The 16,465-nt window shown below is 63.8% G+C and overlaps 1 protein-coding gene across 1 annotated transcript; it reads left to right on the forward strand.

Annotated features, from left to right (window-relative positions):
- The first annotated feature begins 892 nt into the window (after nt 1-892).
- LOC144951482 (uncharacterized) lies at nt 893-12,308 on the forward strand. Its single transcript, XM_078881790.1, has 3 exons — nt 893-1,374; nt 9,784-10,087; nt 10,805-12,308. Exons 1-3 carry the CDS (start codon nt 1,081-1,083, stop codon nt 11,725-11,727), a joined length of 1,521 nt encoding a protein of 506 aa, XP_078737916.1. The 5' UTR covers nt 893-1,080; the 3' UTR covers nt 11,728-12,308.
- The last annotated feature ends 4,157 nt before the right edge of the window (nt 12,309-16,465 follow it).

Below are 16,465 nucleotides of genomic sequence, written 5' to 3' on the forward strand. Positions count from 1 at the left end.
GGAAGAGGTGAGGACGAGATGTGGGAAGAGGCGGGAGAGAGACCCACGGCGAGGCTGGACTCTTCTCCCCACGTGTCTCCGATGTGGCCGTCCAACCTCCACACGCTGCATCGCCCTCGTGGGGCCGTGGTGGCAGCGACCACGGACCGCACAGAAAAACACACCCACCAGCGTGGTCCAGATGTCTTGTGACCCCCCCCCCTCACACACATTTAACTGTTTAAAACTTGATATGTGTTTTGAAAGTAAATGTTTACTTAAAACAGAAATGAATAGGCAACGGGAAACCAAAAATAAAATAATGTTTTCGGTGTCAATTAATTGGGAGTCACAAGACATCTGGACCACGCTGCCGTCAGCGCCCCTTCAATGTCGGGGCAGGAACAGCGGACACGAAACTCTCTCTCTCTGCTGAAGCCCTCTCGTCGCAGCCGCAGCAGCAAGAGCTCGACATCGGCACACCGAGCTCCTGGACCGTATCGCTGCTGCTGCTGCCATCGTGATGAGCAAGGATGGAGGGAGCGGCTACCACGCCCAGCGAGAAGCCAGTGGGGCCCTCCCTCAAACTCCCCAAACACAAAACTCAACTGTGATCAAGCCCTCCGCAGCATCAGTGCCCTGGTCTGGCGCCCGTGCCAGACTGTCAGCAAGTCGAGGAGGAGGAGGGGGAGAGGAGTGAGTTTGTGGGGACGGGACACAGAGGAAGTTCTTCTCGACTCGAGCCCTCCCCTCCCCACACGGAGCCATTAAAATCGCAGCGGCTGTGTTGCTTTGCTCGCTGCCTCTCCCACCCCCCCATCGCACCACCGCCCGCTCCGGTAGTTTTTTTAGGGAACGGAGGGGAGGGAAGGAAAGTAGGGAGGGAGGGAGGAAGGGGGCAGCGGGAGGGGGAGGAGAGGGGAGGGAGAGGCGAGGACGTGGCGCATATCGGCCACACTTCTCCGAGCCGAACTTCCATTGCAAGCCCCCCCCCAGCTCGCAGAGAGTACGCGGGAGCTGTCCCTCCTCCTCCTTCTCCTCCTCCTCGACCTCACAAAGTGTCCTCCGCAACCCACCACCGTCAATCCGCCCCTCCTCGCCATGGCCGCGTTGAGACAAAGAGGAGGTCCCGGGGCTGGCGGTGGCGCAGCAGGAGCAGCAAGAGTCGGGTCCGCCGCCGCTGCCTCTGCGGGCCACGTGGCCAAGCCGACCGGCGGCCGCGTGGCCTGGCAGCTGGTGCTGCTGCTGCTGGTCGTGGTGGTGGTGGTGCTCGTGGTGCTCGGAGCGCCTCTCTACCTCGTCTGGGGCCGCGTGGGGGAGACGCGCGAGACGGCGCAGAGAGCGGCGGACGCGAACGTCGAGTTGGCGCGGAGGGTGCAGGAGGTGGTGAGCCAGGTGAGGGAGGGGGGGTGGTGAGGGGGGGGGGAGGTGGTGAGGTAGGTGGTGAGCCAGGTAAGGGAAAGAGGTGGTGAGCCAGGTGAGGGAGGGGGGGTGGTGAGGGGGGGGGGAGGTGGTGAGGTAGGTGGTGAGCCAGGTAAGGGAAAGAGGTGGTGAGCCAGGTGAGGGAGGGGGGGGGAGGTGGTGAGGGGGAGGTGGTGAGGCAGGTGAGGGAGGGGGGGTGGTGAGGGGGGGAGGTGGTGAGGGGGGGGGGGAGGTGGTGAGGTAGGTGGTGAGCCAGGTAAGGGAAAGAGGTGGTGAGCCAGGTGAGGGAGGGGGGGGGAGGTGGTGAGGGGGAGGTGGTGAGGCAGGTGAGGGAGGGGGGGTGGTGAGGGGGAGGTGGTGAGGCAGGTGGTGAGGCAGGTGAGGGAGGGAGGAGGTGAGGGGGGTGACGGAGGGGGGGAGGTGGTGAGCCAGGTGAGGGGGGTGAGGCAGGTAGGTGAAGGGGGGAGGGAGGGAGGGGGAGGGAGCGCTTGCCCCCAACAGTCTGTTAAGCCTATACGGGGTGGGGGTGAATCTTTGTCTTTGTGTGACGGGAGGGAAAGTTGCACCTAGCCTGGCACTAGCACAGTGGTGATGTCACCACTCTGTGTGTGTGTCAGGACTCGTTGTGCACCTAGCCTGGCACGAGCGCTGTGGTGATGTCACCTCTGTGTGTGTGTGTTAGGACTCGCCGTGCACCTAGCCTGGCACGAGCGCTGTGGTGATGTCACCACTGTGTGTGTCAGGACTGGTCGTGCACCTAGCCTGGCACGAGCGCTATGGTGATGTCACCACTCTGTGTGTCAGGACTCGCCGTGCACCTAGCCTGGCACTAGCACAGTGGTGATGTCACCTCTGTGTGTGTGTCAGGACTCGCCGTGCACCTAGCCTGGCACTAGCACAGTGGTGATGTCACCACTCTGTGTGTCAGGACTCGCCGTGCACCTAGCCTGGCACTAGCACAGTGATTATGTCACCTCTGTGTGTGTGTCAGGACTGGTCGTGCACCTAGCCTGGCACGCGCACAGTGGTGATGTCACCTCTGTGTGTGTGTCAATACTCGTAGTGCACCTAGCCTGGCACGAGCACAGTGATGATGTCACCTCTGTGTGTGTGTGTTAGGACTCGTTGTGCACCTAGTCTGGCACTAGCACAGTGGTGATGTCACCACTCTGTGTGTGTGTCAGGACTCGTTGTGCACCTAGTCTGGCACTAGCACAGTGGTGATGTCACCACTGTGTGTGTTAGGACTCGTCGTGCACCTAGCCTGGCACTAGCACAGTGGTGATGTCACCATTCTGTGTGTGTCAGGACTCGTTGTGCACCTAGCCTGGCACTAGCACAGTGGTGATGTCACCACTGTGTGTGTCAGGACTGGCCGTGCACCTAGCCTGGCACTAGCACAGTGGTGATGTCACCACTCTGTGTGTGTCAGGACTCGTTGTGCACCTAGCCTGGCACTAGCACAGTGGTGATGTCACCACTGTGTGTTAGGACTCGCCGTGCACCTAGCCTGGCACTAGCATAGTGGTGATGTCACCATTCTGTGTGTGTCAGGACTCGTTGTGCACCTAGCCTGGCACTAGCGCTGTGGTGATGTCACCACTGTGTGTGTCAGGACTGGTCGTGCACCTAGCCTGGCACAAGCACAGTGGTGATGTCACCACTCTGTGTGTTAGGACTCGCCGTGCACCTAGCCTGGCACTAGCACAGTGGTGATGTCACCATTCTGTGTGTGTCAGGACTCGTTGTGCACCTAGCCTGGCACTAGCGCTGTGGTGATGTCACCACTGTGTGTGTCAGGACTGGTCGTGCACCTAGCCTGGCACTAGCACAGTGGTGATGTCACCATTCTGTGTGTGTCAGGACTCGTTGTGCACCTAGCCTGGCACTAGCGCTGTGGTGATGTCACCACTGTGTGTGTCAGGACTGGTCGTGCACCTAGCCTGGCACTAGCACAGTGGTGATGTCACCACTGTGTGTGTCAGGACTCGCCGTGCACCTAGCCTGGCACTAGCACAGTGGTGATGTCACCACTCTGTGTGTGTGTCAGGACTCGTTGTGCACCTAGCCTGGCACTAGCACAGTGGTGATGTCACCACTGTGTGTGTTAGGACTCGCCGTGCACCTAGCCTGGCACTAGCACAGTGGTGATGTCACCATTCTGTGTGTGTCAGGACTCGTTGTGCACCTAGCCTGGCACTAGCGCTGTGGTGATGTCACCACTGTGTGTGTCAGGACTGGTCGTGCACCTAGCCTGGCACTAGCACAGTGGTGATGTCACCACTGTGTGTGTCAGGACTCGCCGTGCACCTAGCCTGGCACTAGCACAGTGGTGATGTCACCACTCTGTGTGTGTGTCAGGACTCGTTGTGCACCTAGCCTGGCACTAGCACAGTGGTGATGTCACCACTGTGTGTGTTAGGACTCGCCGTGCACCTAGCCTGGCACTAGCACAGTGGTGATGTCACCATTCTGTGTGTGTCAGGACTCGTTGTGCACCTAGCCTGGCACTAGCGCTGTGGTGATGTCACCACTGTGTGTGTCAGGACTGGTCGTGCACCTAGCCTGGCACTAGCACAGTGGTGATGTCACCACTCTGTGTGTGTCAGGACTCGTTGTGCACCTAGCCTGGCACTAGCGCTGTGGTGATGTCACCACTGTGTGTGTCAGGACTGGTCGTGCACCTAGCCTGGCACTAGCACAGTGGTGATGTCACCACTCTGTGTGTGTCAGGACTCGTTGTGCACCTAGCCTGGCACTAGCGCTGTGGTGATGTCACCACTGTGTGTGTGTCAGGACTCGTTGTGCACCTAGCCTGGCACTAGCACAGTGGTGATGTCACCACTCTGTGTGTGTCAGGACTCGTTGTGCACCTAGCCTGGCACTAGCACAGTGGTGATGTCACCACTGTGTGTGTCAGGACTCGCCGTGCACCTAGCCTGGCACTAGCACAGTGGTGATGTCACCACTCTGTGTGTGTGTCAGGACTCGTTGTGCACCTAGCCTGGCACTAGCACAGTGGTGATGTCACCACTGTGTGTGTTAGGACTCGCCGTGCACCTAGCCTGGCACTAGCACAGTGGTGATGTCACCATTCTGTGTGTGTCAGGACTCGTTGTGCACCTAGCCTGGCACTAGCGCTGTGGTGATGTCACCACTGTGTGTGTCAGGACTGGTCGTGCACCTAGCCTGGCACTAGCACAGTGGTGATGTCACCACTCTGTGTGTGTCAGGACTCGTTGTGCACCTAGCCTGGCACTAGCGCTGTGGTGATGTCACCACTGTGTGTGTCAGGACTGGTCGTGCACCTAGCCTGGCACTAGCACAGTGGTGATGTCACCACTCTGTGTGTGTCAGGACTCGTTGTGCACCTAGCCTGGCACTAGCGCTGTGGTGATGTCACCACTGTGTGTGTGTCAGGACTCGTTGTGCACCTAGCCTGGCACTAGCACAGTGGTGATGTCACCACTCTGTGTGTGTCAGGACTCGTTGTGCACCTAGCCTGGCACTAGCGCTGTGGTGATGTCACCACTGTGTGTGTCAGGACTGGTCGTGCACCTAGCCTGGCACTAGCACAGTGGTGATGTCACCACTCTGTGTGTGTGTCAGGACTCGTTGTGCACCTAGCCTGGCACGAGCACAGTGGTGATGTCACCACTGTGTGTGTCAGGACTCGCCGTGCACCTAGCCTGGCACTAGCACAGTGGTGATGTCACCACTCTGTGTGTGTGTCAGGACTCGTTGTGCACCTAGCCTGGCACTAGCACAGTGGTGATGTCACCACTCTGTGTGTGTCAGGACTCGTTGTGCACCTAGCCTGGCACTAGCGCTGTGGTGATGTCACCACTGTGTGTGTCAGGACTCGCCGTGCACCTAGCCTGGCACTAGCGCTGTGGTGATGTCACCACTCTGTGTGTGTCAGGACTCGCCGTGCACCTAGCCTGGCACTAGCGCTGTGGTGATGTCACCACTCTGTGTGTGTCAGGACTCGCCGTGCACCTAGCCTGGCACTAGCGCTGTGGTGATGTCACCACTCTGTGTGTGTCAGGACTCGTTGTGCACCTAGCCTGGCACTAGCGCTGTGGTGATGTCACCACTCTGTGTGTGTCAGGACTCGTTGTGCACCTAGTCTGGCACGAGCACAGTGGTGATGTCACCACTGTGTGTGTCAGGACTCGCCGTGCACCTAGCCTGGCACTAGCGCTGTGGTGATGTCACCACTGTGTGTGTCAGGACTCGCCGTGCACCTAGCCTGGCACTAGCACAGTGGTGATGTCACCACTCTGTGTGTGTGTCAGGACTCGTTGTGCACCTAGCCTGGCACTAGCGCTGTGGTGATGTCACCACTGTCTGTGTCAGGACTCGCCGTGCACCTAGCCTGTCACGAGCACAGTGGTGATGTCACCACTGTGTGTGTCAGGACTCGCCGTGCACCTAGCCTGGCACTAGCGCTGTGGTGATGTCACCACTCTGTGTGTGTCAGGACTCGTTGTGCACCTAGCCTGGCACTAGCGCTGTGGTGATGTCACCACTCTGTGTGTGTCAGGACTCGTTGTGCACCTAGCCTGGCACTAGCGCTGTGGTGATGTCACCACTGTGTGTGTCAGGACTCGCCGTGCACCTAGCCTGGCACTAGCACAGTGGTGATGTCACCACTGTGTGTGTCAGGACTCGCCGTGCACCTAGCCTGGCACTAGCACAGTGGTGATGTCACCACTCTGTGTGTGTGTCAGGACTGGTCGTGCACCTAGCCTGGCACTAGCACAGTGGTGATGTCACCACTCTGTGTGTGTCAGGACTCGTTGTGCACCTAGCCTGGCACTAGCGCAGTGGTGATGTCACCACTCTGTGTGTGTCAGGACTCGCCGTGCACCTAGCCTGGCACTAGCACGGTGGTGATGTCACCACTGTGTGTGTGTGTCAGGACTCGTTGTGCACCTAGCCTGGCACTAGCGCAGTGGTGATGTCACCACTGTGCACCTAGCCTGGCACTAGCGCTGTGGTGATGTCACCACTGTGCACCTAGCCTGGCACTAGCGCTGTGGTGATGTCACCACTGTGCGTGTTGTGGGTAGCGCTCGCGACGCGGCGACCCGAGTACGATTCCAGCTCACGGCCAATGCCAGTGAACTCGTCCCGGGCCTCCCCTAGGTCGACTCAGCCTCAAATGAGTACCTGGTGTGCTGTGTAAAACATCGCCACTAGGGAGACAAAGGCGGCCGGACGTGATGCTGGCCACCCACCCCCTCGTGTGCCACAGTGCCGGCCTTCATCACAGGTGCTGCTACTTGCCCCTACAGTCTGTTGAGGCTATACCTCGCCTGATGTCACCTGTGTGTGTGTGTGTGTTGGGTCTCGTCGTGCACCTAGCCTGGTATGACTCGATGGGTAGTGACCGCTAAATCTTCACTTCAAGCTTTCGCGACTGCAGATGTTCACATTCTTTGGGTCTTTCGTGTAAAAATGAACGTAGGTGGATGACGACCGCTTGTGTTGTGATCGAAGCGTCGTAGTTTTTGTTGTTAATTTTTTTTTCCTTTGAATACGCAAAGAACACAGTGACAGTGACTTGTGCGCCACATTCATTCAACACCGTCGCAACAACATCAACAAGCACCCAGTTACGAGGTCAAATCGTGGCTGTCGGGGTGGGGGTTGACACGGCACATCATCATCATCCGCTTCTGCGTGGTCGATAAAACATGGGTGCGTGGAAGTCAACAGCCGGTTGTCCTGTGGATATACTCGCCCCGGTCACAGGAACGTGGCATTCCCACCACTCGCTCACGAGTGCCCATTTGAACGAGGAATGACTGCACGTGACTCTCTGCGAGGATTTGCAATTAATGTCACTGAGCAGCCGAGAGCCTTGGCCTATCCACTGCTGGCTGAATGGGTCTCGCCTCCCTCCCACCCCCCCCCGTAAATATTGAACGTGATAAGAACCAACGTTGGCGCAACGTTAGGCAAACGTTCAAACCACATTCGAACGTTGGGCCAACGGTGGTGAAACGTTCGTCTTCTGGTTCCGACCACATGCCAACTTTGGCTCCACGTTACCAACGTTGAAACCGTAGTCGAACGTTGCCCCAACGTTGGCCCAACGTTGGGCTAACGTTGGGGCAACGTTGGCCGAGTGCTTCCAACCACGTGCCGACGTTGGCGTAACGTCGGTGACTTCGCCGTGGAGCTGCGTGCTGCTCGTGACGAGTTGAGCGAACCTGAGGCACCATGGGGGGTTGTGGCAGGGGGGGGGTCTCTCCCCCCCCACCCTACCGACCACGTGACCCGCGTGTGTGGACGTAGCAACTCCTCGCCGGTCACGTGTGGGCACAGCTGCCCCCTGTGGGAGCTAGACAAGTGAAGGGGGCAACCACCACCCCCCACCACACCCCCCACATCCACCGCACCCACCACAACCACCCACCCCACCACACCCACCACCCCCACCGCACCCCCCGCACCCCCCACACCCCCACCACAACCACCACAACCACCCACCCCACCACACCCACCACCCCCCACCACACCCCCCACATCCACCGCACCCACCACAACCACCCACCCCACCACACCCACCACCCCCACCGCACCCCCCGCACCCCCCACACCCCCACCACAACCACCACAACCACCCACCCCACCACACCCACCACCCCCACCGCACCCCCCGCACCCACCACCACACCCCCCACCACACCCCCCGCACCCACCACACCCCCACCACACCCCCCGCACCCACCACATCCACCACCACGCCCACCACACCCACCACACCCCCCACCACACACCCACCACTACGCCCACCACGCCCCTCACACCCACCACCACACCCCCCACCATACCCACCACATCCACCACCACATTCACCACCCCCGCCACACCCACCACACCCACCACCACACCACCACACCCACCACACCCCCCACACCCACCAAACCCACCAGCACACCACACCCACCACCACATCCACCACCACACCACCACACCCACCACACCCCCCACACCCACCAGCACACCACACCCACCACACCCACCACCACACCCACCACCACACCCACCACCACACCCACCCCACCCCTCACACCCACCCCACCCCTCACACCCACCACGCCCACCACGCCCACCACCACCCCACCACACCCACCACACCCACCAAACCCACCAGCACACCACACCCACCACACCCACCACCACACCCACCCCACCCCCCACACCCACCACGCCCACCACCACCCCACCACACCCACCACCACACCCACCCCACCCCTCACACCCACCACGCCCACCACGCCCACCACGCCCACCACGCCCACCACCACCCCACCACACCCACCACACCCACCAAACCCACCAGCACACCACACACACCACACCCACCACACCCACCACGCCCACCACCACCCCACCACACCCCCCACACCCACCACACCCCCACACCCACCACACCCCCCACTCCCACCACCACCCCCCACTCCCACCACCACCCCACCACACCCACCACACCCCCCACTCCCACCACCACCCCCCACTCCCACCACCACCCCACCACACCCACCACCACCACCGTGTAGCCTCGACCAGTCTGTTGGTGCAGGTGCTGGGTCACGAGCAGCAACCTCCTCCGTGAAGGCCGCCTCTGGGAAGGCCGCCTCTGGGCACAAGGAGGGCTGGTTGGGGCCCGACGGCACGCCAGGCCACCTTTGCCTCCCCGATGCTGATGGATGTTTGTTTATTTATTTATTCTAAAATTACACAACACCGTACCGGGTACTCGTTTTGAGGCTGAGTCGACCTAGGCGCGAGGCCCCAAAGCCAGTTCAAGCCATTCGCCGTCATTTGCGGTCAGTCGTGGCCTTTGGAGCGCAGTGCTGAGCTCCGAACCCAAAGACAAAGTTCCCCCGTGTAGCCTCAGCAGACTGTTGGGGGCAAGTGCCGTGAAGGCCGGCGCGGCACGCGATGGGGAGTAGCACTCACACTGGCGAGCCGCTCGTTGCAGAGGTTCGCGGTTGGAACCCGGCAGGCCGACCTGGTTAATTCTGCGGGGTGGAGGGTCTCCGCGGTGTGGTACAATATCGAAGGTCACTATGGTGCGATTATCGCGAATTATATTAATTTTTTCACACGCAGCCTTTCACGGCCTATATCACTATTCACAATCAGTTAATCTGTCTCTCTCCGCCTGCTCTCAATCTCTCCATATCTCTCTCCCTCTCTCTCCACCTCTCTCCATCTCCACCTGTCTCTCTTTACCTCTCTCTCCACCTGTCTCTCTCCACCTGTCTCTCCACCTGTCTCTCTCTCTCCACCTGTCTCTCCACCTGTCTCTCTCTCTCTCTGTACCTCTCCCTCCGCCTGTCTCTCCCCGTCCCCCCTCCCAAGCTGGAGCCGCTGCGCGTGTCCGCGGAGGGGACGCGGCGCGACCTGGACGTGGCGGTGGCGCGGCTCGACGCGGCTGACGGCGCCGCGAGCGACTCCCTGGCGTCGCTCGAGCGCCGGCTGGCGGTCGACATCGCGGCCTTCACGCAGGAGCTCCGGCAGGAGCAGCTCCGGCGGAAGGAGCTCCGGCTGGAGGTCACGGCCGCAGCCTCCTGGCGGGAGCGTGTCGACGGGGAGATGAGCGACGCGCTCCAGAGGCTGATCGCCGTGGAGGAGCTCGGCACAGGAGTCGCTGCGCGGGACGACGGTCAGAACCACGTCCGCTCGCTCACTTTCTCGCTCACTTTCTCACTCGCTCGCCTGCCTGCCTGCCTGCCTGCCCGCCCGCCCACTCACTCACATTCTCACTTGCTCGCTCACTCGCTGACTCACTCAGCCACTGACCTGCTCGCTCACTGACCCGCTCGCTCACTGACCCGCTCACTTACTCAGCCACCCGCTCGCTCCATCACCGGCTCACTCTACCGCTCACTCGCTTTCTTACTCGCTCACCCGCTTGCTCACTTGCCGGGCCACCCGCTCACTCACTTGCCCGCTCACTCTCTCACTTTCTTACTCGCTCACCCACTCACTCGCCTGCTTTCTCACTCGCTCACCCACTTGCTCGCTCGCCCACTCATTCACCTGCACACACACTCACTCACCCGCCTGCCCGCTCACTCACTCGCCTGCCCCCTGACTTATAAGTCGATCTTTGATAGTTGTGTCCGCTCGCTCTCGTAGATTAGTTAATACCGAGTGGTTATGCGCCGTGGGAGGCGGAAACTAGAGTTCACGGAGAAGACCCACGTGTGCTTGCGAGGGCGTAACACTCCATCCCCAATGCAGATGGAACGGACGGATATTAGTGGGCACTTGGCCGCTGTGCCACCACCGCCGCCACCGCCACCTTGGGCTCCTCCCCGCCGCGCGCTGCAGGGGAGGTCGTTGACCCGTGGTCCCCCCGCCCGTCCCACCCCCGCAGAGCTGCGGCCTCGCCTGGAGGAGCTGACGGGCGGCCTGGAGTCGCTGCGGCGCGACCGGCAGGCCGCCGCCGAGCGCCTCGGGCGGCTCGAGGCGGCGGCGGGCGAGGGCGGCGCGGAGCGACGGGCGCTGGCCGAGCGCCTTTCCTCGCTGGCGGCCGCGGCGGCCGAGGAGCGGCGGGAGAGGGACGCGGACGCGTCGCGGGAGCTCGGCGCCCTCCGCGCCGCGCTGGACGCCGCCGAGCTGCGCTGGGAGGAGGCCCGCGGGCGCGCCGAGGCCGCCCTGGACGGCGCGCGGCGCGACGTCGACGGCCTCCGGCGGACCGCGGAGGACCACGAGGGGCGGCTGGGCGAGGTGGCCGAGGCCGTGACGGCGCTGGAGGAGAGGGCGGCGGAGAGCGGGGAGGGGGAGGCCGCCGGAGAGCGGCTGGGCCGCCTCGAGGAGCGCGTCGCCGGCCTGGAGGAGGCGCGGGGCCGGGAGGGCGGCGGCGGCGCGGCGGGCGCCGAGGCGGCGGCCGAGGTGGAGGAGCTGCGGGCGGCGGTGGGCGACGCGGTGGAGCGCGTGCGCGCGGCGGAGGAGCGTTGGCGCGGGGCGGCTGAGAGCGCCGGCGCCGCCGACCGTCTGCGGGAGCTGGTCGGCGACGCGGTCGCGCGCTCCGAGGAGAGGCTCGCCGCCGAGCTCGAGGCGAGAATTGCCGAGGTGGCGGCCGCCGCCGCTGCAGGGCAGAGCGAACGACGCTCGCCCGGCGACGACGACGACGGGGGCGATGATGTCGCCAGCGACGACGCCGGTGGCGACGAGGGGGAGGTGGAGACGGCGGGCATCTCGCTGGGCTCGTTGCGCGAGGAGCTCCGCCGGGTGACGGAGCAGCTGGCCGCGGTGCAGAGCGCGGTGCTGGAGGACGGCGGCGGCGGAGCGCAGTGACCAAACCACAAACCTCATCGCCCCGGCGCGTTTTGTTTTTGTGTTCCACGTCGCCCTCCCAAACTTGTGCAGCGCAGGGACAGCTGCCACCGGTTGGGAGGGGTGGGGGGGGTCCCCGAGGTTCGACCGCAGTAGCGCGACGCGCTCCGAGTTGTCGGTGCGATCAACGGAGTGGGGGGGAGGGGCGACTCCGGAGTCGCGTTGATCTCCTCCCCCTCACAACCCCACTTCCACTACCTCCCCCCCAACCCAGCGGCGTCGATCGGCTCGATGTTTCCGCGCCACGTTCAGTTCGCGAAGTAGCTTCGTCAGCAGCGAGCGGAGCGACGAGCTTCGCCCCACGACCGCCCAACCCCCCCGCGGTTGCACCACGGCGCAAGCGGGATGCGTTGCGACAAGTCACTCCGCGTGCCGTGTGCCTCTAAACCCGTGCCGTGTGCCTTTATACCCGTGCCATATTCGTTTATACCCGTGTCGCACACAGGTGGCTCCCGTCACTTGCCGAGCGAGCGCGTTAACCCCTCGTGCGTTTTTCCAATTTCGTCTTTTGAGCTCGCTACGACGTCATTTTCACCTTAAGTTAATAAAACGAAAAAAAACCCGAAAATCTCTTTCACGAACGGTCTGAAGCTTCACCCCCGCCCCCCCCCCCCCGCGAGTGATCATTCTAAATCGCCGGCGTGACCGGCGATCGGCGCTTCCCTTCCCCGGTATACTTTGGCAGTCGGCGATGTCACCCCCAAGGCACCACACGCAGTCCCCCCCCACCTACCTCGTGACGTCGTACCATCACGGGCAGCCCGTGTCGTCGCTCCTCCGTGCGTTTTTTACCCGTCGGGGATTGCGCATGGCTGGGCCGTCCTCGGGCTCCCCCCCCACCCCCCTTTAACTGGGGTGGGGTGGGATGGGGTGAGGTGGGGTGGGATGGGGTGAGGTGGGGTGGGATGGGGTGGGGTGAGGTGGGGTGGGTTGGGGTGGGGTGAGGTGGGGTGAGGTGGGGTGAGATGTGATGAGGTGAGGTGGGGTGGGGTGGGGTGGGATTGGGTGGGGTGAGATGGGGTGAGGTGGGGTGGAGTGGGGTGGGTTGGGGTGGGATGGGGTGGGATGAGATGGGGTGGGGTGGGATGGGGTGGGGTGGGGTGGAGTGGGGTGGGTTGGGGTGAGGTGGGGTGGGGTGGGATGGGGTGGGATGAGATGGGGTGGGGTGAGGTGGGGTGGGGTGAGGTGGGGTTAGGTTAGGTGAGGTGGGATGGGGTGGGGTGGGGTGGGGTGAGATGGGGTGGGGTGAGATGGGGTGGGGTGAGATGGGGTGGGGTGGGGTGAGGTGGGGTGGGATGGGGTGGGGTGAGGTGGGGTGGGGTGGGGTGGGGTGGGATGGGATGGGGTGGGGTGGGATGGGGTGGGATGGGGTGGGATGGAGTGGGGTGGGATGGGTTTGGATGGGGTGGGGTGAGGTGGGGTGGGATGGGATGGGGTGGGATGGAGTGGGGTGGGATGGGGTGGGATGGAGTGGGGTGGGATGGGGTGGGATGGAGTGGGGTGGGATGGGGTGGGATGGAGTGGGGTGGGATGGGGTGGGATGGGGTGGAGTGGGGTGGGGTGGGATGGGATGGGATGGGATGGGGTGGGATGGAGTGGGGTGGGATGGGGTGGGATGGAGTGGGGTGGGATGGGGTGGAGTGGGGTGGGATGGGATGGGATGGAGTGGGGTGGGATGGGGTGGAGTGGGATGGGGTGGGATGGAGTGGGATGGGGTGGGATGGAGTGGGGTGGGATGGGGTGGGATGGGGTGGAGTGGGGTGGGATCGGGTGGGATGGAGTGGGGTGGGATGGGATGGGATGGAGTGGGGTGGGATGGGGTGGGATGGAGTGGGGTGGGATGGGATGGGGTGGGGTGGGATGGGGTGGGGTGGGATGGGATGGAGTGGGGTGGGATGGAGTGGGATGGGGTGGGATGGAGTGGGGTGGGATGGGGTGGGAAGGGGTGGAGTGGGGTGGGATGGGGTGGGATGGAGTGGGGTGGGATGGGATGGGATGGGATGGAGTGGGGTGGGATGGGGTGGGATGGAGTGGGGTGGGGTGGGATGGAGTGGGATGGGGTGGGGTGGGATGGGATGGAGTGGGGTGGGTGGAGTGGGATGGGGTGGGGTGGGATGGAGTAGGATGGAGTGGGGTGGGATGGGGTGGGATGGAGTGGGGTGGGATGGGGTGGGGTGGAGTGGGATGGGTGGGATGGAGTGGGGTGGGATGCAGTGGGGTGGGATGGGTTGGGGTGGAGTGGGATGGATGGGATGGAGTGGGGTGGGATGGAGTGGGGTGGGATGGGGTGGGATGGGGTGGAGTGGGGTGGGGTGGGATGGGATGGGGTGGGATGGGATGGAGTGGGGTGGGATGGAGTGGGATGGGGTGGGGTGGGATGGGGTGGGATGGAGTGGGGTGGGATGGGATGGGATGGAGTGGGGTGGGATGGGATGGAGTGGGGTGGGATGGGATGGGATGGAGTGGGGTGGGATGGGGTGGGGTGGAGTGGGGTGGGATGGGGTGGGATGGGGTGGAGTGGGGTGGGATGGGATGGGGTGGGGTGGGATGGGATAGAGTGGGGTGGGATGGAGTGGGATGGGGTGGGGTGGGATGGAGTGGGGTGGAGTGGGGTGGGATGGGATGGGATGGAGTGGGGTGGGATGGGGTGGGATGGGGTGGGGTGGAGTGGGGTGGGATGGGATGGGATGGAGTGGGGTGGGATGGGGTGGAGTGGGGTGGGATGGGATGGAGTGGGGTGGGATGGGGTGGGATGGAGTGGGGTGGGATGGGGTGGGATGGGGTGGAGTGGGGTGGGATGGGATGGGGTGGGGTGGGATGGGATGGAGTGGGGTGGGATGGAGTGGGATGGGGTGGGGTGGGGTGGGATGGAGTGGGATGGAGTGGGGTGGGATGGGGTGGGATGGAGTGGGGTGGGATGGGGTGGGATGGAGTGGGGTGGGATGGGGTGGGATGGGGTGGAGTGGGGTGGGATGGGATGGGGTGGGATGGGATGGGGTGGGGTGAGGTGGGATGGGGTGGGGTGGAGTGGGGTGGGTGGGATGGGGTGGGATGGGATGGGGTGGGATGGGGTGGGGTGGGGTGGGATGGGGTGGGGTGGGATGGGGTGGGGTGGGATGGGGTGGGGTGGGATGGGGAGGGGTGGGGTGGGGTGGGATGGGGTGGGGTGGGGTGGGGTGGGATGGGGAGGGATGGGATGGGGTGGGGTGGGGTGGGGTGGAGTGGGGTGGGGTGGAGTGGAGTGGGGTGGGATGAGATGGGGTGGGGAGGGATGGGATGGGGTGGAGTGGGGTGGGGTTGGGTGGGGTGGGATGGGATGGAGTGGGGTGGGATGGGATGGGATGGGGTGGGGTGGGGTGGGATGGGGTGGGGTGGAGTGGGGTGGGATGGGATGGGATGGGATGGGGTGGGATGGGGTGGGGAGGGGTGGGGTGGGATGGGATGGAGTGGGGTGGGATGGGGTGGGGTGGAGTGGGGTGGAATGGGGTGGGGTGGGGAGGGGTGGAGTGGGGTGGGGTGGGATGGGGTGGGATGGGGTGGGGTGAGGTGGGATGGGGTGGGGTGGAGTGGGGTGGGGTGGGATGAGATGGGGTGGGGAGGGATGGGATGGGGTGGAGTGGGGTGGGGTTGGGTGGGGTGGGATGGGATGGAGTGGGGTGGGATGGGATGGGATGGGGTGGGGTGGGGTGGGATGGGGTGGGGTGGAGTGGGGTGGGATGGGATGGGATGGGATGGGGTGGGATGGGGTGGGGAGGGGTGGGGTGGGATGGGATGGAGTGGGGTGGGATGGGGTGGGGTGGAGTGGGGTGGAATGGGGTGGGGTGGGGAGGGGTGGAGTGGGGTGGGGTGGGATGGGGTGGGATGGGGTGGGGTGAGGTGGGATGGGGTGGGGTGGAGTGGGGTGGGGTGGGATGGGGTGGGATGGGATGGAGTGGGGTGGGGTGGGATGGGATGGGGTGGAGTGGGGTGGGATGGGATGGGGTGGAGTGGGGTGGGATGGGATGGGGTGGGATGGGGTGGGGTGGGATGGGATGGAGTGGGGTGGGATGGGGTGGGGTGGAGTGGGGTGGAATGGGGAGGGGTGGAGTGGGGTGGGGTGGGATGGGATGGAGTGGGGTGGGGTGAGGTGGGATGGGGTGGGGTGGAGTGGGGTGGGGTGGGATGGGGTGGGATGGGATGGAGTGGGGTGGGGTGGAGTGGGGTGGGATGGGGTGGGATGGAATGGGATGGAGTGGGGTGGGATGGGGTGGGGTGGGATGGGGAGGGGTGGGGTGGGATGGGGTGGGGTGGGATGGGGTGGGATGGGGAGGGGTGGGGTGGGATGGGGTGAGGTGGGTGAGGTGGGGTGGGATGGAGTGGGGTGGGATGGGGTGGAGTGGGGTGAGGTGAGGTGAGGTGGGGTGGGTGAGGTGGGGTGGGGTGGGGTGGGGTAGGATGGGATGGGGTGGAGTGGGGTGAGGTCGGGTGGGGTGGCATGGGGTGGGGTGGGATGGGGAGGGGTGGGGAGGGGTGGGGAGGGGTGGGGTGAGGTGGTGTGGGGTGGGGTGGGATGGGGTGGGGTGAGGTGGGATGGGGTGGGGTGAGGTGGGGTGGAGTGGGATGGAGTGGGATGGGGTGGGGTGAGGTGGGGTGGGATGGGGTGGGATGGGGTGGGGTGGGGTGGGGTGGAGTGGGGTGGGATGTCGTGGGATGGAGTAGG

The sequence above is a fragment of the Lampetra fluviatilis genome, chromosome 62, assembly GCF_964198595.1.
Source record: "Lampetra fluviatilis chromosome 62, kcLamFluv1.1, whole genome shotgun sequence".
NCBI lineage: Eukaryota > Metazoa > Chordata > Hyperoartia > Petromyzontiformes > Petromyzontidae > Lampetra > Lampetra fluviatilis.